Here is a 25,386-nt window from a genome sequence, read left to right on the forward strand (position 1 = left end):
TGTCATATGTTATTTTTCTCTAAAATATTGGAATAAGAACCTGAATCGATAGGGAGAATTGGAATCAATAAAATACCCAACCCTAGTGCTACTGACTGACTTCTAGCAGGACTGAGTCTGGGGTAAGGTAAGGTAAGGTAAGGTAAGGTAAGGTAAGGACGGAGCCCCCAGATAAGATAGTGCATGGTGTGGGGGCTTCTACTTTGCAGGTTCGGGGCTCTACAGTATGGGTGTGGGGGCTCCTAGTGTACAGGGGCTCCTACAGTAACAGTTTTGGGGGCTAGTGTGAGGGGCTGTGGGCAGGTGTGTCTGTCTCTGTCTCCATCTCTGTCTCCCCCTGACCAGAGTAGGAGCTGAGGGCCTCCCACAGCACGCTGGGCTGCTCACAGTTGTGGCGACTTCTCCAGTGTTCCATCACCTCCTCTCTGCTGTCCAGCATGTGGCTACACAGCACGCAGTTATAGGCCGAGCCGGCCCAGAGAAAGCCCGCGCCCTCCCGGGACGATCGCCCTCGGCTACAAACACCCTCGGCCTCTCCGGCGCTCTCCCCGCTCTCGCCGTCCTCAGGCTCCCCTCGGTGGTGGCGCAGGATGTGGCGTTTGAGCTTGGAGAAGGAGAAGAACTCCTCGTCGCAGCTTCCGCACTTGACCAGATTCCGCTTCTCGTTGAGCTGCCGCCAGTAGTGCGCCGCGTGCTTGACCAGCTCGTCTTCGGCCTCGCGGCCGCCTCGCGTGGCGCCCTCGCGCAGTCGCACCTGGACCTCCTCGCCGTGGACGTAGAGGAGGTGGAGCTTCATGTCGGCGAAGGTCGGGGTGATGGCCTGGCAGCGGCCGCACTTGATCTGCAGCTCCACTGGGTCCTCACGCTCCTGCCCCTGCTCTTCCGGAGACATCTCCCTGTGGGTTGGACAAAACAACTCCATTATCTCAATCTGTTGGTACTGAAGTGAGGCTCACCAGATACAGAGGAAGCACAGTGGCTAATGTGGCCAATGTGGTTGCAGAGTAAAACTACAAATCTAATTGACTTCCAGTCAGAGTGTGAATTATACAATGACAATCGAGGGGGTCAAGTTCTTCTCCAGGGCGTGTATCAAGCCCCCTGACCTGTTGTTTTTACCTCTTTTGGGGGGTCCAAGTCTTAATTAGGGGGCTCAAACCCCCCCAAGCCCCCCATAAATCGACCCCTGTTTCCTGTTCCACTTTATCCACTTGACCCTGCATCTAATGAGTCAAACCAAGCGTACCTCATGTATCTAATCCCCTTGAAATAGCCAGCATCCTCCACCCAGGAGGGTTTGAAATCACTCACCCTTCTATGGCCACCTGCTCCTCGTGCTGGCTGATGGAAGGCTCCACCGTCAGCACCACCTTGTGGACCTCCCTCAGGTGGCTGAAGTACACGCCCACGTAGCCAAAAGCCTTCTCGCAGAACTCGCATCGCAACGTCTTCCGGGGCCGTCCGTCCGAGTGCTGCAGCTTCATGTGTGTGCTGAGGCTTCCGGAGTGGGCGTAGGCCTTGCGGCAGACAGGGCAGGCGTAGGGCCGGCTGTTGGTGTGGCTGTTCATGTGGCTCTGCAAGTGATGCTTGAACTGGAAACAGCGGCCGCAGGTCGGGCATCGGTGTACCGGCCGACTCCCCAGGTATACTCGCTGGGCGCTGGGCCGGAAGTGTAAGGGAGCGGGCTGGGGAGTGCCGGGACAGTCCAGGAGCTTGGCGGAGAGCGGGTGCCCCAGGAGGAGCTCCTGGTCCTGGGTGTCGGGAGTCAGGGCGGGAAGGCTGACCAGCTGGGGAACAGTCTCCATCACTAGCATGGGCTTGGGTCGTATACTGCGGTACTTCTTGGAGATGTCCACCTCTTTCTGCTTGGAGCCCGGAGGGACAGCCAGGGGTTTTTCCGGAACCCTCCTCCTGAAGAAAGACAAGGACCTTTTTTTCCTTGCCTCAAAAGCCAGAATGTCTTCCATGGTCTTTCTCTTCCTCCCTCTCTTCTTACCTGGAGGTTTTGGTAAAGGGCTGAGCAGTGGTATGTTGGCCTTGGCTTGAGGCTGGTTCTGGGACGTGGAGTTTGGCACCTGGCTGTGACGCAGGGCATCTACAGTCTCTGTGGTCTTGGAGGATGGATCTGGGGAGGCGATGGGGAACCTCTTCTCGGGGGACATGTTGAGCTTGGCAGCGGGGATGAGAGTGCTCTTCATCTTGGAGTAGGGCAGGATGGGAAGCTTGCCTTTTGGGGGGGAGGGGATTATCTGGACAGCCTTGCTGAAGATGGCTGGGGAGAGGACGGTGATGCTGCCGGCTCCTGCTGGTTGTGTCGGGGTTTGCTTGGCTTGGTAGGGCCTGGGCTTGCTGCTCTCCTCCTCCATTTTGGCTAAAGGGTTCTTGGCAGCGGTGGAGGGGTAGTGGATGTTCTGGAGGAGGTCTGAGGCAGTTCTATTGGAGGGCTCTACTTCCTGCTTCACCTGGGAGCCTGGGTAGAGGACAGCGTTGTCGGGGAGCACAGCTGTGACTGAAATCTCATTGGACGAGGAGTCTATAAGGATCATCTGCTCTGTAGGTTCAACTTTGGCCGGGTTCTCCTTTGTCTCTTTGGACTCCAACGGCCTCCTCTTCACTGAAGTTAATGACCGTGCCCGGGTCGTCACGGTGACCTTACTGGGGGTCTTTGTCTTGTTAATAGGCGGGGCTGACTTGACTGGGGCGGGGGTTCCCTTGCTTCTCATTGGCTGGTATCGGGAAATAGGTAGTTTTAGGTTTGTTTGCATTGGCTGTTGTTGTGGTTGCTGAGGGGTCTGAGAGGAGACAGAAGGAGGCAGTGCCACCAGAGAGAAAGTTCCCTCCTGGCCTGCTACCTGCATCAGGGCATAGTTCTGGGCTGGCACGATGATGGACTTGGGACTGGTGGCCGTTGTGGCTTCGGAGGGCTGGCAGGAGAGGAGGGCTGGGGAGGGCATCACTGCTGGGGCTGGGGCCGGAGCCTTGGGGGCGATGCTTCTGAACTGGAGGCTCTTCATCAGGAAGCATGGAGGGATGCACTCGTCTGTCAACACAACAACACAAGCATCAATAGATATACAATCTACTGGATATTCCAGTTCCAGTTAATATTCCAATATTTTCCAACATCTCAGATGAATTCCAACAACAACAAAGTATGTGAGTTATATCCCTGACATATATGTCTCCAGTGATTACAGGTATTGCAGTAGCAACCTTCTGCGCGTGAGGTTTGAGCTTAGCTTCTGTAATGGTGCCATGACACCACAGAACCATTCAAAGTGGAGAGAGGCAGAGAGGCTCAGACAGATGCTTTGATGACAATGAACATGTCTGCGTGTGTGACAAAGACACCTATTACCCTGTGCCTCCTTCAGCACACACACACACACACACCAACACCGTCAGCACACACACACTACCACACACAGAATCCCACTTTGCCCCCAGGCACAGAGAGAGTGCCCCCTTTGATTTGAGCACAGCGTGCCGCTGTGGCTTACACCGGGGTTTGGGCAGACTGGGGAGGGTTCAGGGGGTTCTCCTTGTAGTCCCTCACTTCCTGGAAGGATCAGTCAGTGCAGCGTAAAAGGCGCCCGAAGGGGCTGGAGGTTTTACCAGACAGAGGGGAGTCATCTTAGCGCTCATCCCTCCTGCCCCTGCCTCCGAGACACAGGGAAAGGAGACTCGTAAACACTAACAGAACTACTTCCCTGTAATGCCCCCCCCCCCCCAGCCACATGACGTTCTCAGTGGTCCAGAAGCTTTGGGATAGTCTTACATTATGAAACTGTACCACCAAACAAACAATTAGATGTTTCTACACTATGGTATTATCTTACTACCTATCGGAAAGTTAAAAGCTAGTTAAAAGCTAAAGCTAGAATACTTTCCCGGGTGAGCCGAGCTTCAAGCCTCCTTTAAACATAAGCTCTGAATAACCTCAGGTATTTCTTAAGATTTTTTTTTAACCCAAACTATACTTTCATAAAATATCAACGTCTCAAGAAAGAGATGAGAGTGGAATGGCTGAAGGTACATGATTGTAAACAGATGATAATGACCTGGGTTGAGTTTCAAATTTTTGATCCCACTTTAAATAAAAAGAATTGCGCTGGCACAAGTTCTGTCCATGCAAAATCTTTGGAACGAAACCCAGCTAGAGTCCGATACCTGTCAGAATAGACCAAATATTTGACTGCGGTTTCTATCACTCTCTCTCTCTTTCTTTCTCTCACTTTCTAACTTCCTTGAAAACGTGGTCGAAGGTCTGTCTTCCATTTCGTGAGAAAAGGTAAGATATAAAAGATTTCAGGAAAAAATACACGTTGTGTAACACCTGGAAGTATTTCTGTGAGAGGGATTATTTATACAGTACGGTCACACAGCATCGCAACTCATAAAACTGAAAATATACCAACGCTGTTTGGATAGTTGAGTCCAACTCAACTGTGAATTAGTCTGACTCAACTTATACCAACACTGGGCCATGAGGCATCTAGAACTTTCATTGTGTTAGATGGGATGTAGAAATGGATGTGGCCTAGCTGTTGTCCTCCAATCAGCAGTATCACCCCATTCCAAAGAAGGACAGATGTATGTGTGTGTGTGCATGTCTCCGTTTGACACAGTAAAAAGATGTCTGTTGACCCAGCCTGTGGTGGGACTGTCAGCCTGACTCCATGAGATGAGAGAAGGAGAAGCAACAGAATGAAATGGAGATACACAGATGTGAGTGTCTGTGAGTGTTTTTGTTAGGGTTTTTTTTTTCGTGGGGGGGGGGGGGTAAAGAGACAGAGAAAGACAAACAGAGAGCAAAAGCCAGAGTAATAAGGAGAAACGGAGAGAGAGAGAGAGAGAGAGAGAAAAAAATGGGAGACAGCACAGAGCGGGGTTTTCTGAGCTGATCTGAATTGATAGCCTGTTAGGAGTGGTGCAGCTGGTGTCCTCATGGCAGACAAAGTGTAGCTCACCTCAGAGCCAGTCTGCAGAGCCTCTGTGACTCTGTTGTAAAACACACACACACACACACACACTCACAACCTCCACCCCGGCTCTGTTACAGGAAGTGCAGTGACAGGGCTGGTGTGTGGAGATAATGGCGACAGCCTCAGGACACTCACGTACAGCTGAAGGCCAGCTAGAATCGGGGGCACGTCTGTAAATAAACGACAGATTCACTGCTTGCTGTATGGCTATTAAGAGAATCCCCATTCGTCAATATTCATACATTCATATCTGACATCCTATTGGCTCTGCACCCCCTGCCTCAGTCTCTCCTCATCTCTCCTCATCTCTCCGTACCTTTTCTCCCATCTCCTTCTCGCCTCTCGTTTTGTGAATCAGCTCCTGCTGCAAGTCCTCATCTGCATAATGAGCATGTTGACATCATCTCCCTTCCCGCCCCCTCCTCTCAGAGCTCTTTCCCCTCCCCCTCTTTATCTGCCCACACCCCCACCCCCTCCCATGGCCACATGTCGACCTGAGACACAGGGGGGAGTCAGGCAGACAGACAGACAGAGGGGGGGGGGGAGAAAGGTAAATACTAAGAGGAAGACAAGCCTACATAACCAACATAACCAATCCTTCCAGTGCATAATGGGTGGTGGTGGTGGTGGTGGGGAGAGGGGTGTATTCCTGCACACCTGTGTCCGATGATCGTGACCTTAGAACAGCAGGGACCAGAGACCAGACAGGGGAGGATGGGGGGTGGGGACTGGCCCCGGGGGAAAGCTAGTGGGGGGAACTGGAGCGAGAGAGAGAGGGAGGAGGTTACCCATGATAATCCCAAATCCTCCGCTTTTTTGGCTCCTTGACCTGGACCACAATCAGACGGCTTGTTGTTGTAAAGCCGAGCGTCCTGATAGGTTGAGCTTGCAGACACGGACGGGGATCAATGTTAATCACATGGTAGGTCAGCACCACAGGGGGGCTGCTAACCAAAATAAACTGACGCAATTCCCAACCCCCAAAAAATCTGGTTGTACAGAACTTGATCCAATGTAACATATTACTGTACACTTATTGTATAGATTTTGAATCCGATTCGCAAAGTTCTGAATCTCGACTACAATGTGCTTGCTCGATTTTTCGAAGGTCATTTTTGTCAAACGTCATTTTTCGAACGTCAGTACCTGTGGTTTTCTAACGGTCCTTTGCTGGTAACAAGGAGATCACCAGGGGAACCCCTTAAAAGGGAAACAGCCAAAGATAAGGGACATCCCTCAATCTGGCTCCGGCTTTAGCATGGCAGGAAGCTAATCTTCCCTGGGTCAGGGGTCAGGGCTGCGCTGGCCACAGCACACCGGAGAGAGTGAGATGGGAGAGAGACTACAGTCTTAGCATGAAGAGACAGAGGGCACATGAGTCCACACACACAGGCCAGATTAGCAGGTAAGCACAGAGGTTAAAGGTGAGGCCTGGTGTTTGCGTTAGTACCCAGGGGTTGGAGGTGACTGGCGGACATCCAGGACGGCCCCATGCAGTCACATGGAACGGAATGCAGCAAGGAGGATGCTGGGAAAGCACGACAGCGGTCAATAGGTCAAAAGACACCAAAGCAGGAAAACAAATCACACTCTAACACCACGACTGGGATCAGCATGTAGGACAGCGGCAGTGGCATTTTGTGGTGTCATTAACAGCGTATTCGTGACAAAGACAGACACCTTGTGGGAGTAGTGCCCATCACACACTCAAGCTCCCCTTTCACTGCACTTTTATGGGTGGGATGGGGTATGGAGGGTTTAACTCCAAACTATTTCGCGCCCGGTCCCAAAAAACAGCAGCAAAGTTACGGCATCTGTGTGAAAAGTTCCCTGGTGAGTCGTCCACTCCCTCCACACTACCGGCTCCATACTGTAGACCACTGGACCAATAAGTGGACAAATGCTGATGATACGATAGGGCTTGTTCTACTCTGAAATACAGGGTGGGGAGCACAGCTTTTCCTTGGAGTACTTCTTTTTTTTACACAAGAACAAATAAATCTTCAAATACAGAAAAGGACAAACAGGTTTGGTAAGAGAACGAGGATGAAAAACAAAGAAAGACGACAGATAGAGATAGAGATAGAGAGAGAGAGAGAGAGAGAGAGAGAGAGAGAGAGAGAGAGAGAGAGAGAGAGAGAGAGGGAAAGCCAGAGAGAAAGCGAGAGGAGAAAGAGAGAGAGCTGCCACAGGAAGTGAGAGACGGGCCTGTTATCTTGCCTGGAGGCGAGAGCACTGCTCATCTGGGGCTCAAAGATAGAGGGGGAGCGACTGTGGGTGTGTGTGTGTGTGTATGTGTGTGTGTGTGTATGTGTGTGTGTGTCCAAGCAGGGCCAGAATAAACCCCAACATAGACGACCCCACCCTCCAGAGTTGGGTACTGATAAAAGCCCAGGATCTCTGCTAGATAAGAAGAAGAGCCACTGGGGTCATGGTCATCAGGCTGCGCATCTAGCAGACACACACACACTCCTCACACACACACACACACACACACACACAACCTTCTCAGGGCTGTGTGTGTGCAGAGCTAAGGGAGGGTGCAGTGTAGACAGAGTTGACGGAGCACTGTTGTATCCATCAGGACAAACCACAGGACGCCGCTGAACAGCTTCACTATCACAACACTCGGCCAAACACTAGGACTCAATGGGACAGGTCAGATTGCTTTCCTTCGTGGATGTGCCCTGTGTTATCTGTGTTCGATTGCTTCTTCCTGCATGTATTCTAAGCACTCGTTTTCCTGTCGGAAGATGGGAAGGGATTCGGAAAGGTGTGCGAGTGTGTGTGAAAAAGAGATAAAGACAGGCGAAGAGAGGGAAAGATAGTGTGCTTGTGCATTCCTGTGTGTGTGTGTGTGCTCGCGCACGCACGTGGGTGCACTAGGAGCTGTGCAGTCTCTCTCAGGAGCGCGGGCGGTCAGGGAGAAAATGAAATCAGTGTTTGCAGAACTCCTTGTTTGATCCCCAGGGCTGTGTATAACCTCCAAGGAGCCAGGAGGAGAGACACCACCACGATGGAAGGAGCACGTTTACAAGACACACATGCAAATACACACACACACCGTATGTCATGTGCTGTCACTTGAGCAGATCAATGAGAGAGAAATCCATTCCAATTATCAGCCTTCAGCAAAGGCATGAATGGGGATGATGAATCGATACTGAAATCCCACTGCAGGAGGAGAAAACTGAGCATTTGGAACACAGAAATACTTGCGTTCAAGCTGCTGTTTTGTCAAGCAACACAGAGTTAATAAAGCTGGTAAATGAGGAGAAAAGCACAAAGGTATTCAAAGGAATGTGCTGGAATGTACTGATGTGTGTTAAAACGGGAGGAGTGGGAAAATAACTTGATCTGGGGACCACAACTCTACTCTCTACCACTTCCACAATTCAACTGCGTGTCATTTCCTCCAGGAAGCAGGATGCTGTAAAGCCAACCTCTGACCTCTGCCCCCAGGAGCAGATGACAAGGTTGTGTGTCATCTCCCTTGCACTGCCGCTGTTTCAATCATCCTCAGAGGGACAGAAGTCAGTCAGTCACACACACACACACACACACACACAGTGCAATGGTGGCCCTGCCTGTCACTGGGCCTAGATGATGTGGCTGTCACCTCTAGGTTAGAAGGCAGAGAAATAGCAGAGGTGACATGGAGTGAGTGTGTGTGTGTGTGTGTGTGTGTGTGTATGTGTGTATGTGACCCTGAGGTAGGGTGTTTGTTAGTCATCCTCCAGTCTTCCACACTAAACCACTGTCTGACCTTTCCCTTGCTTTGACATTTGGAGCAGGACAATAGGTCAGACGAGGTGTCGGTTGTCAATGAAAAAAGACAGGATGAGGTTAGACATGTGAGTGTGTGATTACATCTATAGAAACACGGCATACACTCGAATCCGAGTTCAGGAACTGTATAGGAGAGGGTGATTACATAAGAATATTACCATTCTTCTGGTAAAATAAGCTTCTCTAACCTTCTTTACGACCCTCCCACACACCCTTGCTCTCATTCACATTGCACAAGCAACCATCCTCACTCTCTCTCCCTCTCTCCCTCTCTCCCTCTCTCCCCCCCTCACACACAAAATTACAGCCTTAAATGAAGCCGGTGTGTAGGGGGAGGGGCCTGCCTCGGTACCCTATGAAAACACCTGCCCTAATGATAGTGCTGTGCTTGGGGAGGCCTCCTGGTACTCGGAGGGGACGACGGAAGGAATCTGGTGGCTTATTTTAGGCGCTTGGCTTGCCAGATGAAAGGCTGGCACGCGGAGATGTGGTGAACTTCTCCATCTCGCCTCTCTCTCTGTGAATTGTCTGTCGGCCTGTCAAAGTATCTGGTCACTTCACAACCTGTGTTTCTCGGTGTCCTTCCTTATTTCTCCTTTATTTGTGCACCCTCTCCCTTTCTTCCTCTCACCTTATCAATCCAGCCACTGTTTCTCTCCCTCCATCCCTCCCTCTCCCATCCGGACTTCTCTCTTCTTCCACCCCTCTCTTTTCCTCTCAGTCTCTCCCCCTCCCACTCTCAGTACCTGAGTAAATAAACAGCTCTGTAATGCTAATGAGAGCAGGTTCAGGGACAAGAGCAGACACGGATAAATAGAGAGGAACGGGGGGGGGGGGGGGGGTGATACTTCTATCAGTCTGGTGGTGAAGGACAGAACGGCTTTGCCAGTCTCCCTCACTTCAGCTTTGCTTTGAAGTGAAGGACAAGCCTCTGGAGTCCAGCATTAGATAGCTAATGGTGACTAGCTCCTAGCACTGTAGCTTAGCTAACGATTAGCACTAAGAAAAATACCTGCCTTGTGCAGGAAGGGTTAATGAGTGAAACCTGATCAAAGAAGTGTATAGCCAAGTTCTCCTCCTATGTAGGGAGACGAAGAATCTGAGAGTGAGTCATTGCAATTTGGTGCTAGCAAGCTAGGTGGGCTAGCTTTGTGGGGGATAATCAGGTGAGAATGTGAAAGGTACTAGCTTAGGGAGTTTGGTGCAAATACACACACTCTCACAAGGGCACTCCCTTCCAACACACACACACAAATCCAGTCCAATCCTCCTTCCCTCCCCCATACACACGTACACACGCATGCACATTCCAGCAGTAAAGAAAGAAAGGTGAGAGAGCGGCTGTCTCTTGAGCGGAGTTGGAAAGGTTACTGCGCTAATTGAGCAGCTGCTCTGGTGTCTTTTGATGGACTAGAAGAACATTGTCTGGCTGGGATCAAAGAGACCCTGTTGGTAATTACTGTAGTTACCTCCACTGATGCTGTTCCATTAACCAAGCTTTACTCGCCGTACCCCCACACACTTAGAGAGAGAGAGAACTACACACACACACACACACACACACCAGGAGAACTGGCAAAACATTGAAACACACAAAATGAGGTGCACACACCACACGCACACACACACACATGCCCCTGCAGGAGAGGACAGAGCTAGGGATGGCAAAGGTTGGTGTCTGTGGTAACGACTATACAGGATTAAGGACTGTGAGGGAAGATTAGACTAGCTCTCACACACTTAGCATCAGTGCTAATGTGGCTTTCAGGCAGGCTCAACGACAGAGGAAGCTTACTAGTAATGGTTGATGACAGTTACTCTCGGGGTGGGGCTTGCGAATGTGCTGTACCCTGTACATATGATGGGTAGGAAAAGGGTTGAGTAAGAGTGAGAAATGATAAGAAATGAAGATGGCTGGCTGGGTGAGCTATATTTATAATGAGGTCAATGTGAGCGCTGGGATTTGACTCCCCGTGGGAGAGAGGGAGAGGAGGGGGTCGGAGGAGAGGGAGGAGGATCAGGATAAGAGGAAGTAGGAGGATGAGAAGATAAAAACTTTGTTTGTTGCCCTTCCACTCCGTAAACAGGAAGGGAAAATGAGATATGGAAGAGGAGGAGAGAAGCACCAGAGAACAGACCCAGCCCAGAGTCCCATCTCTCATCCCTGGAGAGCGGATATGAAAGTCCAGGATTGGTACCGCAAAAGGCTCTCATTAGTGCACCCTCATTCAGGCAACGCTGTCTTATTACCTATTGGATGATTCCCTCCCTGGCTCCTCCTTCAGTCGTGTCTCCTCCCCTCTGGGGCGGTGATGGGGGTGTGGTCCTGTCCCTCCACAGTCCCCTGGAACACACGAGAAAAAAACACATCATTACAGTGTGAAACATCCTATGCAATATTTGTGTTACTGTGTATGTGTGTGTGTATGAGTATGTGAGCTGAACAGCTGAACATGGTTGCAGGCACAGCGGACAAATGATTCAACATGATTACCACACACTGCCACGGTATGCATGGCCTGTCGCATTCTCTGTCACGTGTGCGTCTCTCTCAGACACACACACACACACACACTAACACAGCATAAAAAGACACACACACACACACGTATGGAGACACAGCCAAACAGCATAAAAAGACACACGAACACACACTAAGCGCCTGTCACTTGGCCTCACATTAGCCAGAGCACCGCCTCGTTTAGCTAACAGTCTGGTCTTTTGGAGGGGGGGGGGGGGGGTGTCTGTCAGCTTTCACTATATTCAATAAATAAAGAGAGAGCACTCGGGTGTGAATTATTCATCGAACACGCCTTATCCTCTTCCAACAAGGTTGTTAGAGCACCTCAAGAGTGAAGAGTCGGGGGGAGGGGGGGAGACACGCAGACACGCAGACAGAGAAAGTAGGAGGGAGACGGCGTCGTGCTTCAGCTGCGACTCTGTTAACCCCCGGAGCACCTGGGGTCTCTCCCAGTGCTGGGCCAGGTGGGACACATACCCAGACACCTCCATGACAGGAGAGCACAGCACACACACACACAGCAGAGCAGGGTTTTATTTGTGTGCATATTCATAGAATAAGCAGAATACTGCGGCTGTCAGAGGATAAGAGGGGTTGAGGGGGTGGAAGTGAGGAGGGGGAGGGCGTGTTCAGGCCATGCTGGAAGGCAGCGCTGGGCCCCCTGCCGGCCCCCTGCCAGCCTTGACTCCTGCTAGACAGACAGCGTGATGACTTCTCTGGACAGGAGAGGACCCTGGCTGGGTGTTTTGCGATGCCAAGCATGAGGAAATGCTTACCCAGCAACACAAACTAGAGGCCTGCGTAGAGGCAAATACGCAACAACACCAACAAGGGCAGGCTAATTCACGAAGAAACGTCACATGACTAAAGATTCCTCCAACAGAGAGGTCTCCCGCAGCCTCCCTGCCCACCGTGTCAGCTCTCTCAGTGAAGGCCCCCAGGCGACTGCTCTTTCTGTTCTCCCTGTGACAGTGCTCATTAAACACCCAGGACTGGGACTGGAGATAACAGGCTTTGGTCTACGCACAGACTAATGGGTCTGTTACAGGTGGATTGGGCCTTAGTGTGTGTGTTTGTGTGTATACACATACACACAACAGACTATATGCAACACTCAGTTTTTTGAGTGACCAAAGCAGCACTTTGAATTATGAAAGCCACTCCTCGAGGCTGATCTCATTCACACACACACACGCACACACACACACACACACACACACACACACGCACACACACACACGCACACACACACACACACACACACACACTCTATGCTAAGTCTACTTCCCTCTCAGCAGCAACCCAAACCCTCACAAGCTTGCACAATCAAAAAGAACAGCAGAACGTTGCACCGCTAAAAAGGTTAAGTTGGCCCTAAAATGTACAAGCCACATTAATTTGACTTTTTGCTCTCCTGCTATCAGGTTGGTTCATCTCCCCACAGCCTTGGCATTTACATTGGCTGGGCTGTTGCCATTGCCAGGGCTGGGAAGGTAACCACCTAGCAATGTAAATGATTACGCTTGTGATTAAAGCTTTCCACTTCAAACAGTGCTGTGCTGTTTATACAGGCGCTGATATAGCAGGGGGATGAAGAGCAGCCTAGCCTGCCAGGCCCTGTGTGTTTTCCTGCCTGAATGGCTGAATGTCATTAAACCGCAAGGCGCTAGCCTGGATGTATTCATAATGACGCATAAATGCCATTCGACATACTGCACAGCGCTTATGCTATCTGGGACATGTTTTTTGCTCGCTAGCCCGTAAACTCTGGACTCCTCCCTGTTTGTGGCCGGAAGGTAGAAACAGCATATTCTACATCAATTTGGACTTGGACAGTGTTTGTTGTTCCTTGTTTCCTGTAAGATAAAGAAAGGGGAGGATGATTTTTGTTGTAGTTTTATAAGGGAAGTAAGTAGTGCTAAGGCCATTTTCCCCATGGATGTAAGACAGAAAAACCGCCATCCGAGACAAAAATGGTTACAGTTTTTAACCAGAGTCCAATTCCATGAACGGTAGACTTTGCCTTTGCCTTACTTCCTTCTTTACAAAAACCAGAATGGCGGCCATATTGTCAAGCACCTCCCCCACTTGTCTGAAGGCCCAAGCCTAGGCCAAGATGAACAAAATGCAAGGTGTTTGTTGGTAATGACGCGCTGCTGTGCCCGGATCTGGAATTAACCCCGGCCACATGAAAAGCTGTCGTCTCTATTTCAGGGTTAAGGAACGAAAATTACACCCCTCTACATTCTCTGCTCTAGTATTAAACCTCCATTAGTGCTCTGCAGTGATGTCATCATCATGGGCCTGTAGTCAAGGGTGCTCCTTTTCCAAAACACACTCTCTCTCATGTCCAAAACTTGAAGGTTAAGTTACTTTATTAAGTTTGCAAACAAGGTCCTTATGAGAGCTTGGTTGCTACTTTGTGGCTAAGGTACTCAGGAAGAAAGTTCCTATCTGGGCTGTGGCTACTGCAAATCAAAATTGACATCTGGACATTGACTTTTCTATCTCTGTTTATGTAAAACAACCAAGGCAAAAAAAAATTGACCTACTTTGGCTAAATTTACAGCAGGAATTTGAATCCAGAGTATTCCCCTGAGAGGTTACCAAGGTACGTCACAAAAAAAAGACTAAAAAAGAAGTTGCCTCAACCTCCTGTGACCCCTGACGAAGACGAGCAGGAACCCCGGCTTGGCTCCAGTCCAAACATCGACCCCCTCCACCCCCCAAAGTATTACACTACCAAACATACCCCGCTGCGAGACTCGACCACAGTAACCCAACACAGAGAGGCAGCCCTAAGTGTGCTGTTGTACAGCGGTCTGGAACTGGCTCTGGTTTCAGGCTGCTCTGCTCTCTCAGCACTGCACAGTCACTGGTTCTGTCTGACCGGACAGGCGCTCTGCGGGGGTCGGAGGAGGACTGGTCGGAGTGTCTGTGAATAATGCATTCGGAGCGGCGTGTCGACCAGCAAGCTGCATTCGGAGCAGTCATCGCTATGTTAACCTGAACGGATACAGTATCACCATCAAAGAAACAGGAGTATCTCCCAAGCACTATAAAATGTACCCCCCAATGGGGTTTGTCAAAAGAAGAAACTTTTCTCTGTCTCTCTCCAAGGTGCGCACACACACACATTTTCTCAAGAAGTGGCACAAAAACCAAATTGGATGAGACCAAGATGAAACTATAAGAGCCGGGCTCTGAAGAACTTAAAGGGGCTGCGTAGGGTGTGTGGAGGGGGAAGGGGGGCGGTTACATCAAAAGGTAGCGCGTTCCTGGCGAGGGCCTCAATCAGCCGAGAGGGCCAAGGAGAGGAGGAGGAGGAGAGACGAGTGCTTCCCTTTAAATTGATCCCACAGAGACCCTCAAGGTTCCCCGGGACTAACAGTAACAACCTAGCCCTGTGGAGCAGAGGATGAGAGGGGGAGAGAGAAGCAGACACAGATAAACTGGCAGGCACAAGGTGGCTTCCTTCCTCTGTGGTTCCATCCAAGCATCGACGGGTGCCAAAAGACAAGAGATTAACGTTCAAACTCAAATGTTACTAGAGTAACAATGTACTTGACCGGGAGTGTATCTTCATCCTCTCTCCCATTGTGGCAGTGTGGGCCTTGGCTCATTAGGTGCTGGCCAGAGATCAGACTATGGACTGGTGCTGGTCGGTTATCCCCCGTGGTCAAGCCTCCAAGGAACAACACTATCACCCAAACACAGAGACCATACACGCTGCCAGACTCTCCTCAGCCTGCCCACTGGCTAATATACAAAGAGCGTGTGTGCATGCAGAAGTAAAGGGATTAATTTGTGTCTGTGTTTCTCAGAAACGTATCCTTTCTAACTTTGAATGCAAAAAAAACATACAACCGTTTCTTTTCCATATGACTTGAGACTGTATCAACATCTTGTCAACACATACCTATCAAAAGTAGAGAAGCTGGTAGGTTGTAGGCTGGAAGGCTACATGCTGTACATTAAATTCAATTTCAGGGCTCCGGGATAAACGTACACAGGTCCCACACCCCCCCCTGTCTGTAGGTATGAAAGTATGACCCACAAAGATAGAAGATAGAATCTCCTTCCAGGGAGACAAAGAGAAGTGGGACAAGTGAGAATCATTTAAAATCTGTTTGACAGTAAGTAGAGCTTTTTAATTTGCATACTTCATTTGCATACTGGATTGAGTGATCTTCACAAAACTACAACCTCGGGTTGAAACCCAAGGGTCTGGTTGGTGAGCCTGAGATCTAGAAACTCTGAGGGTTAAGTGAGCAGAAGCTAGGTTTTGGGGATAGTGGATAGTGGCATTCAGCCAGGGCACCAGATGAGCTGTGATGAATGACCAAGAGAAGGCCATGAATAACTCTCAGCCTTATAAAATAATCCCATGGCTACTAATATTGTTAAACAAGCCTGCAGCTGACACTCCCACTTACCCTTCACTGCTGCTCCCCATGCCCTTCCCCTTGATCCCAACAAGTCTTTGAAATCCCCTGACTGTTTTACGCCTACATTTTGTGTAAGAGCGTAAAGCTCTCTCTTGACGTTTCTTTTGACGTTCCATTTAGCTTCCTCTCCAGACAACATCCATTTATTTAATTGGGGGAATAGAGATTGTCGGAAGAGGGGAATTTGAGGTTACGTGCCACAGGTAACCTGTTTTTTGCACTGACCGTGCGGGGAATCGATCGCCGCGAGAGCAGACGCATCACGCCTGGTCATTTTCGAAGCGAGGAAGGGAATAGGAGTGTCTATTTATAATGCCGGGGAAACAGGAGAGGGGGATTAACTCGTCATTAGGAAGAGGGGTGGAGAGGAGAATCAATTTTGGGGGGGTTAAAAAGCTGACACACCCGCATTCGCTCTCGGCTGATGTCACTACGGGTGGACAACCCTTAGCGTAATACCCACTGTACTCTTAATAGGTTTAGATGTTACTCATGACTAAGTTTCCTTCTTCCTTTTGCTTCTTAGTTCCTTTTTGTGGTTCTGTTTTAGAATATCCCCTCTTCACTTCAGGTTTCCACAGGTGTGTGATCGGATACCGTAGGGGTTAGGGTACGAAAGACCCCGGAGTGCCGCAGGTCTCACAGAGAACCTCTGAGTCACGTCAGGAAGTTCTCCATCCTGGAGCAGAGGAGGCCTGCCACCCCCTGCCCCTACCTCTGCTCACCACAATCCCCCTCGGCCCCTGACCCTGGCCTAGATGTGGCCGCAGCTTACACAGGGCCAGTTGGGGGACAGGAACCACACAGGAAACACAGAAACCCAATACCAGGAGGGGCACCAGGAATAGGGGGGTGGAGAAGCTGGAGAAAAACATTTTGCAACCAGCGCACCATCGCCACACTCTACTGTATGGTAAAGACCCAATCCTAGATTTCATCAGTGCTGGTTAAGTTGAGATATTTTCTGTAATTTCTTTTCTGTAAGACTATTATTATGTTTTTTATTTTTTTTAATGTAATGTAAGCTTGGCTTTTAGACACACAAACTACTGTAACTTGGAATCAGTGGGTAAACAAATATAAGCAGAAGACCTTTGAAACCAAATCTCGAAACAGAAGCAAGAAGAAAATCATAGGTGGAACACAAGTCTAATTTGCCCATTTCCCGTATAGCAGGGCTTAGATAGGCCAGCAGATCCTGTGCAGATCTGAACATCAGGTTAGCAATTCTCTGGCCTCCCCAGTCATTTGTGAGCTCCAGAGCCTGCAAATGATTAGGCCTGCGAGGGCAATTAGACTAAGCATCGCTGGGGCTAAATATAGACCGTGCCTGGTTTGGCAGGTCTATGCCTCGGTCAGGTCCATATTCTGCAGAAGGGATAGAACCCCTGTTTGTTCAATCTGGGCTTGGTTTATTTGATAACTGTGTGAATGTTCCTTTTGGGTCGGACATGACAAAGCTACAAAAACTTGTCAGTCTATCAGGTGTTCCCCAGAGAGGTGGAATAGCAGGCGTGGGAAAAAATGCAGAGAGGAGAAGGAGAAAACAAACAAACGTGGGAATGAGGTCTTGGGAAATGTTGGGGGTGCATAAAATGTACTTTCTCAGACTGCAGGGAAATGCTAAAACAGCATAATGATTTTTAGTATGTTACTTTTTTATTTAGCCAAATAGGTCATTTGAACCAATTCTCATTTACAATGGCAATATGGAAGATCATGTGAAGAGAGAAGATAGGTTATGTTGCCAGTACTGTAGAACATATTGTCAAAATACTTTAAGTGAGAAAGAGCCCAGCTTATTGGGGTTCAAGGTAGGGTTCAATCCTGACCTGTGGCTTGTTAAACCCAAACATCTACCATTAGACCAAGAAGAAGTTTTGTTGTCATAGGGCACCTTTGGGGATGCAAACCTTCATGCCAAAGTAGTCTATAACCAAATCACTTATCGATAAACCTAACACTCATAAGTGCACCCTCAAACCCTCCCAGTCCAACAGAACACAGGAACGCATGCTTTTTTCCCATGCCGAGGTTCTGAGGAATGTAGAACCAAAGAATACTTTCCCAACATCCCTACCCCCATCTCCCACAGCCCAACGAAAGAGAAGAAAGGGGGGGGGGGGGGGACCTCGATGATTTTTTTAATCCTTAAAAAACAGGAACGCTTCGCCCACCCGCTCACCTGGGACAGCTCTTGGCCGGTGGAGGCGATGCTGAAAGGTTATGGGAGCCTGGGAATGTTTAACATCAAGCAAGCAATCAGAACAGAGCATGAGCAGTGGGAATTGAGGCAGGAAACACGAAGAGTAACCCTTTCCTGCCCGCGAGGCACAAAAGAGGAAACTATCGGGATCTGACGTATTGCTACAGTGAAGGTGAAGGGCAGCCTGTCAGCATTCAGACGTAACCATAGAAGAACAGAAAACAGTGGGACTGTAACAGAAGGGGGAATGGGTCTGATCTTCAGTACTTGTGGACCGAGAGTCAACTATTATATAACTATCAATTAAAGAAAAGCTTGTGTTCTTAACTTAGGTAGCAACAAATGTGAGGTTCTTATGTGATTTTTATTTTAGGAGAGAGACAGGAAATGTAAAGGGGGAGAGACAGGGGAAGACATGCAGGAAATGGCCCAGGCTGGAATCGTACCCGAGAACGTGCATCACTCCCTGTTACAGCTCCTAGTGGGCTCGTCCTATCATGTGACAAGGCCAGGCGTGAGGGAGTCTGTATGACAGACAGTGCTGGTCAACGCAACTGAGAAGAATCTCAGGAACTGAAGACCATGACTAAAAGATTCAGTATAGATTACTTCAACAGGCGGGGATATGAAAACGAATGAACTGGAGGACAAATGACTATTCTGAAGAGGTCAAACTACTGGGAAAGATGTATTGATGGCCCAGGAGAAGGAGACTAGAAATGCATGTTTGTAGGAGACCAGAGATGAATGTTAGAAGTTCTCCAGATAAGGGTTATAAGTACTACAGAGACTAAATGAAGTCAACACTGCACTAACATCGGCACACAATAACATTCACATCTAGGACATCTATTGACCGCCATTACATAAAGTAACCACATCAAGGAATCAATTTAGACAGTGTAAGCTTGTATTAAAACCGTTTACCTACTCAATGGACGTTGTACAAAAGTTTGTCAATTCATCATCTCGGAAAGACAAATGAGATAACAATATGGTCTGGCTCTAAGAGGTCTTGGTAAGGTCAAAGAGTGTCCTTGGAGTGACATAAATGTATTATAATTAATTCGGTTCACTTTAAAATCCATAGCGAATGTATAACCTACAGTCCTTGGGAGAATTCATGAGAGGGATTTGACTCAGCGTAAAATTGGCTTGCTCTTCTCAGCTAATGTCCCGTGTGACACACTGAAAAAAACTGCAAGAAAGGATTCTAACGGTTTAATTTAGCTTTTCTCCCAAAAGGAGGGGAAATCCTTTTGAAGCTTGATTTGAATATACTGTCGACAATTTGGGTTCTCCTTTTCTGTGTGCACAGATACACATCTTAATTACATTCTTAATTAACTGTGATTCTCATGGAGAACATTGCATACCGATTCACGTGACTCAAGGCTATGGGAAACCAACATGTTAGCCCTCTTCGGTGACAAGGATTCATAACCCGTCTTTGCGGACATTTGTGGGGAAAACCTCACCTTCAGCAAACTTGGAACATACTTCCAAAAGGATACACAGCCAGATCAGCTGTTTCCCTCAATCTACCTCAGACACGCACAGGGACACGCTGTCCTGAATTTATGGTTATTGTTTTACAATAAAAGGGAGAAGTCCTTTGGATTCAAAAACGTACTGTCTGTTCTTGTATCTGATAGGGTTCCTCTAGGCTCACTGCTTCACAAGATGTACTAATGTGCATCCCCTGGTTAAATCAATGGAGCATTTAGCTAATCAAGTAGGAACACAGGAAGAATAATAATGGCATGTAGCATGGGATCAATAGGCATCAGGGACTTCTGTTGAGGACAAATATAAAGACCATCTTTCACGCCATAAACCGTGAAGTTGGTCAAGTGTGGCTAGTGACTGATGCAGCATCCAGACAGGAGTGTGGCAAGGCTGGGCGTCGTGCTTGGTCTAGTGCTGAGCTCTGAGCGGAGCCAGAATGCAACTCTTGGTTGTCGTCAGCCTCTGAGAATCCTTAAAGGCCCAGAGAGGCAGTGTCGAAACAGCATCACGTGTGTTATCTTTATGGCTCTGGGAAATAGATCCCTGCTTAGTGGTCTGAGAGACAGAGAGACAGAGAGAGACAGAGAGAGACAGAGACAGACAGAGAGAGAGAGAGAGAGAGGGAGAGAAAGGTGAGGTCCAGCTGAGACAGCTGCATGCTATTACTCTGCATCCCCCCCCTCCAATCCCCACCCCGCCCCCACAGGAAATGAGCAATCAGTTAGTTCTGACAGGTACATGCTGAACTTCGCTATCTTTCCTCTAAAACCTACCAAATAATGTATTACAGCAGTTTAGCGTTAACCCTGAGGCTCGTTTCACCTCTCTGCCAAGGTTGGTCTCATACCTTTTGTGTGCGTGAGTGTGCTTGAGCGGTTTAGTTGCCTCTGAGACAGGAAAAACATAACATTGAACCCCCCCTCCCCCCACCCCCCCCCCCCCAAAAAAAAAAATGAAATAAAACTACAACATCTGAAGCGCTTTTTCAGGTCGTGAAAAGCTGTAATTTAGAGGTCTCTTGTGGCCTGTAGAAGGTTTAGCGTGTCCAACTAGAACTGGGGTGTAGCTGAAGACCTTCCTTAATGCATTGCCAGGTCTGTGTGTGTGTGTGTGTGTGTGTGTGTGTGTGTGTGTGTGTGTGTGTGTGTGTGTGTGTGTGTGTGTGAGGAGTAAGGCAGATCAAAAATGGCAGATTATAGTTCTGAGGGCCATATTGTCCCTCCAAACAAGTGTGGTGATCACCCATAATCTTCAACAAACCCAAACCACTGACTGAGATACTAAGAGATCAATTAACGACTGCCACAACCATATGCAGCCATAGAGACCTCTGCCTACATTCAAAGGAACACCAGCCAAGACCCTCAAGCCATCTGCTAACAGTATCCACCTGTCTGTTTGACAATTGTGACAGACTGGCAAATCTAGATGTTTTATTAACAAGAGCAGGCAAAAAGAGACAGAACTCATCTATCCCGACAAAAGGAACCACTGCTGGTGATTGTTCCAAATATTTCGTATTCCAAACTGAGCCACATCAAACATCCCCAAAGATGCTGTGGCGATGTGGCGCAGGGAAGCTGGAACAGGTTAGACTGGGGTGAAGCATATTGGTGTAAACAAGCGCTCAGATGGCTTGTTTTGTCTGTGACAGACAGGCCTGTAGTCCTTCAGGCACCGGAACACAATCCCTCCCGCTAGACAATTAGCCTGTTTCGAATCACAGATGTCTCATTACCGTACAACAACTATGCCGATGACTTTTCTCTCTCGTCTGTCTGGTGGCTGAACGCACGCTAGCATATTCTGTAGTCTACACAATCGGGCACCAGCACAAACATGCACACACACACACACACGAGAGAAGCCAGCTCCCTGCCACTTCCACAGAGATTTACAGTTGCATCCAGCCTCCATTCATCAAGTGCTAACGATCAGCCAACTGGCGAAAATCTCGCCGCGTCATGCTTTGACCCATCCACACACAGCAGAGTTGCCCGCGTCTGGCGTCCATCCCTCACACGGCGACGAGGCCCTCGTCTACAGGCCACATCACTCACTTTTATGGAGGTAGGGCGGTGGAGGGTTTAACAAGACGTTTTACTTGTGAGGGGGACCGGGATTACATAACCATAAAACGATGGGGTCCACAAATCTCTGTCAGAGTTGCGATGCGTGCACGGCTTGATGTGGTCCGCAGTGAACACAGCAGAGCAGCATCTGAGTTGACTGCTGGAGCCAGTGCAGTATTCTTGGTTCCCTGCCTCTCTCTCTCTCTCTCTCTCTCTACTGCTGAATAGTTTACATAATAGGAAAGAGAACTTGAATCTTTTTCCAATGTGTTCCGGAGAATTATATACTTGACCACACCACAAATCCTCCAAACAATTCCGTCCCCTGGTGCCCCTCGCCCGGCTCTGTGATAGACCGTAATGAGGGAGAGCTGGAGGCTGGAGCGAGGGCTAGCCAACGCTCAGCCGAGTGTGTCATTTTCCTGGGACGGAGCCTGTGGAGGCAGCGTGTGGTTGGAGCGCCGCTGGAGCACCTCCACTGACCAGGGGCGTCTGTGGTTTCTGCTCCCCTCCTCCCCAAGAACGACTGAGGCAGGCACGGGATGGGAGGTGGGAAGGGCAAGATTGGCAAGGCAGGGGGAGGTAGGGAGGTCGTCGCAGAGATGGACGGTGGGCAGGGAAAGGTTGGTGAGGCAGGGGGGACGCAGGGTGGGGAGGGAAGGCAAGGAAGGGGAGACACTGTAGGGGAGGCGTGCATGGCAGGTAGGTAAGGGGGAGGGAGGCAAGCCGGCTCTCCGCGCCTGACACGGAGCACCCGCGCTGGGGGAACGTCTGAGTAATGGCAGGGTAATCGGATCCAGAGGAGGAAAGGAGAGGGAGCAAGCCTGACGCCTAAATCAAATGTGGATAGTGAGGGGGTATAGAGAGAGGGAGACGAAGACACAGAAGGAGAGAGAGGGAGGTTTGGGAGGAGGCCCAGACAAAAGAGGATGAAAATAAAGCTTCCATGTGGTTCCTCCACACACACACACACGTGCCGCACCCACTCCTGGTGTAAGACGACCTGAGTAGTACACACAAGACGTAGACCAAGGCTTCAAACTCACCGCAGCATGGACCTGTGTCAAAACAAAGCACAAAAAAAAACACATAAAAAAATTGATATTTCCCCCCCCCCCCCCCCCCCCAAGTTTCCTTACGTTATTAAATGTTTTTACAGACATGGACTTGAATTAAATAAAACTCATTTGGGTAGAGCAAAAGAGCTGTGTCAATACTGTTATTTTTCCCCTCAAGGCTGTATTTGACTTTAAATTGAATTTTCCATCTTAATTTCTCTTTTCTAGTCATACTTTCTTATCTCAATGATCTTTCTCTCTGTCCCCCTCATGGGATGCTAGGTCACGAAGCACATGACACCTGGCCGAGACCGTCCTGGACTGTACAGTATAATCACCCAGCTTGTACCTACATGACCAGCCAGGTCAAATGGTACTGGTCATGTCACTATTTTGTTGATTTTTTGGCATTAAGTGTGACCATTTCAGTGATGGACGCATGCATGGCCACAGGACAGCTTGGCCTGTGTCACCACAGAGCCACGACACCACAGAGAAGGCGGTGAGTCTTCATACACTGTCTCCAGGAGGAGGCCTCTCACCAGAGGAACATCCAGCACCAGGCCATTACTGAACCACATCCATTTCCACCCACAATGTGGAGCTCCATGCATTATTGAGACTTAGATTGACTTTCCTTGTAGGCCCTTGTCTCCTTCTCTGGGCTCTGACAAGGTGTCGCTCCGTAGTACACAATGGAACAACCAGGATGTTAAGTTGCTATGATCGTGGGGGAAATAGCTTGCATGATTGTTCAACACATATATTTTTCGATCCCGTATTTAAGATTAAGTTATTGACCAAATGGATGTATACTATGCCAATGAACAGGGAAAATCGAAATGAATAAGAGTTTTGGCTGAAAAGGAGACAAAGTGTATTATAAACTTAGCCTCAGGTGGAAAGTTTTATTCTGTGGAATCGTGACATTGTAGGATTATGTTGTTCTAGGAGTACATTACAATCATCACACTGGAAAAACAACCGGTTTGACAGCAAGATAAAACTCCTGACCCCAATATAAAAAAACTAGGCCTACATCTGATATGGTAAAACAGTTTAATTTGGCAAACACATCTATCTTGCAGAGAAGCTTAAAGAATCCATATGCCAGGAAAGACCACAGGTCTACAACCCTCCTGTCCTGCCTGTTTCCAGAGCAAAATGAACCTACATCATCACTATATCATGGGAGTTGTACCCTAACATGGTATTTGGTAGCAAGTTTCAGACTCTTAACAGAAACAAACAGCCAAGAGTGTAATTCAGCAATACTTCTCTCCTCTCCGTTGGAAGCAAGCGCACGATAGTGTCTTTGCCTAGTTATCATTGACCAAAAATGTGAAATAAGCAACTTGGTTTCCTGTGGTCCTCCCTCACTCCTCCTTTGACCACATGTGAAACCACACTGGAGGAGCTCCCAAACCCTACAAATCTCTCACACCATGTGTTTGTGTGAGATTTAGTTACATCAGGGTCCCACACACATTTTATTGTACAATCTCATAATGCATGTGTTTATGCATGTGTTAAACCATGTGTGCTAAAGTTCACTTGACTAGAATGTCAAAACTAAGGTAGTCAAAATTATATTAACCTGTTTGTGATATTCTGTGGAAGGCCAGTTAATAAATGAAGCCTAACTTTACCACAGCAAATCTCAAAATACCGCACCACTCCACATTTTAAGTGTTATTGTTGACATTTCCTGCCATGCACCTGACTGACATTTTCTGCGTTTGCCTCTGTTGTGTCAAGTTGTACTGGAGAAGGTAGCCGTCTCTGAACTTCTGAAGCATGCCTCACACTTCATTATTACTAGAGAAAATAGCACTGATACTTCCCTGCAAATCTATTAAGACTCTTGAGTACAAATAATAAGCATTTGCAGCACATTACCGGTTTACCGGAGGTAAAAACATTTCACTGCAACGTTAAAGAACGATGTGTGATAAGAATTTTAAAAAGTAAATAGTGAGAATGACAGACCATGTCGCCAAACACAAGTTTAATATATGAAAGTACGTCTATCAATAGGCATGTAGCTTGATAATACCAAAATAATTGAGGGTAATTTCCTATATCAACACTTACACATTACATTTTAAATGCTACAATGATGATTGTAAGCATTATTCTCGAATGTTGAATACTTGTGTAGTGACAGCGGCAATGGACAAGACGTCCATTGGCGTGAACTGCTGTCCAACATACCGGTAAACCTACTGCACAAACTAAACATAGGCCTATTTTTTTGAAACAGTAAAAGAAAACAACTACGAATTGTATGACTGTAGGATATTAGATGCATGTAATTATAAAAGGCCTAAGCCTACTATGTCTGTAATGATTCCTATTGGCTGAAATGACTATCGTGATAACATTGCTAAGGCACCCCATTGGGTTCCGTTTTCTAACTCTGGAATCTTGCTAATGCAATGTATTTTCTACTACCTCACCTGTATCCCCAGTTGTGTGTAGATGTCGTCTTTAATGTGCATATAGCCACATATTTGCTATACTACAACGGTCGATCTTCACAACAGTTTCTCTTCAACCATTTTGAGCTGTACCTTCACTGGAGACTGTAGGGGAGTCAGAGTATGAGCTCACCGGTAATGCTTTAATTTTTTTGTTATTTATAGAACTTTAATACATTAAATGATATTAGGTATGGACTCTATGTATGCTTTTATTAAAACTTTTGTTAATATGAGACTTCATGATGCATATTTTCTTTAAATCGTGTTTTTCTTGATTCACCCTGTTAGAGTAAAATGGTACGGCTCGTGAAATTC

At 48.3% G+C, this 25,386-nt stretch overlaps 1 protein-coding gene across 2 annotated transcripts; it reads right to left on the bottom strand.

Moving 5' to 3' along the window:
* Positions 1 to 137: 137 nt before the first annotated feature.
* On the bottom strand, positions 138 to 25,150 carry znf438 (zinc finger protein 438). Of its 2 annotated transcripts, XM_084703810.1 has the most exons (5): positions 25,048 to 25,150; positions 22,577 to 22,588; positions 11,025 to 11,118; positions 1,312 to 3,040; positions 138 to 896 (listed from the first exon to the last, which is right to left on the bottom strand). In XM_084703810.1, exons 4-5 carry the CDS (start codon positions 3,012 to 3,014, stop codon positions 281 to 283), a joined length of 2,319 nt encoding a protein of 772 aa, XP_084559936.1. In that variant the 5' UTR covers positions 3,015 to 3,040; positions 11,025 to 11,118; positions 22,577 to 22,588; positions 25,048 to 25,150; the 3' UTR covers positions 138 to 280. The 2 variants fall into 2 exon arrangements, with proteins under 2 accessions (XP_084559936.1, XP_084559937.1); XM_084703811.1 differs by lacking the exon at positions 22,577 to 22,588.
* Between the last annotated feature and the right edge of the window lie 236 nt (positions 25,151 to 25,386).

Source organism: Hypomesus nipponensis, chromosome 8 (assembly GCF_054491055.1).
Source record: "Hypomesus nipponensis isolate SF chromosome 8, ASM5449105v1, whole genome shotgun sequence".
NCBI lineage: Eukaryota > Metazoa > Chordata > Actinopteri > Osmeriformes > Osmeridae > Hypomesus > Hypomesus nipponensis.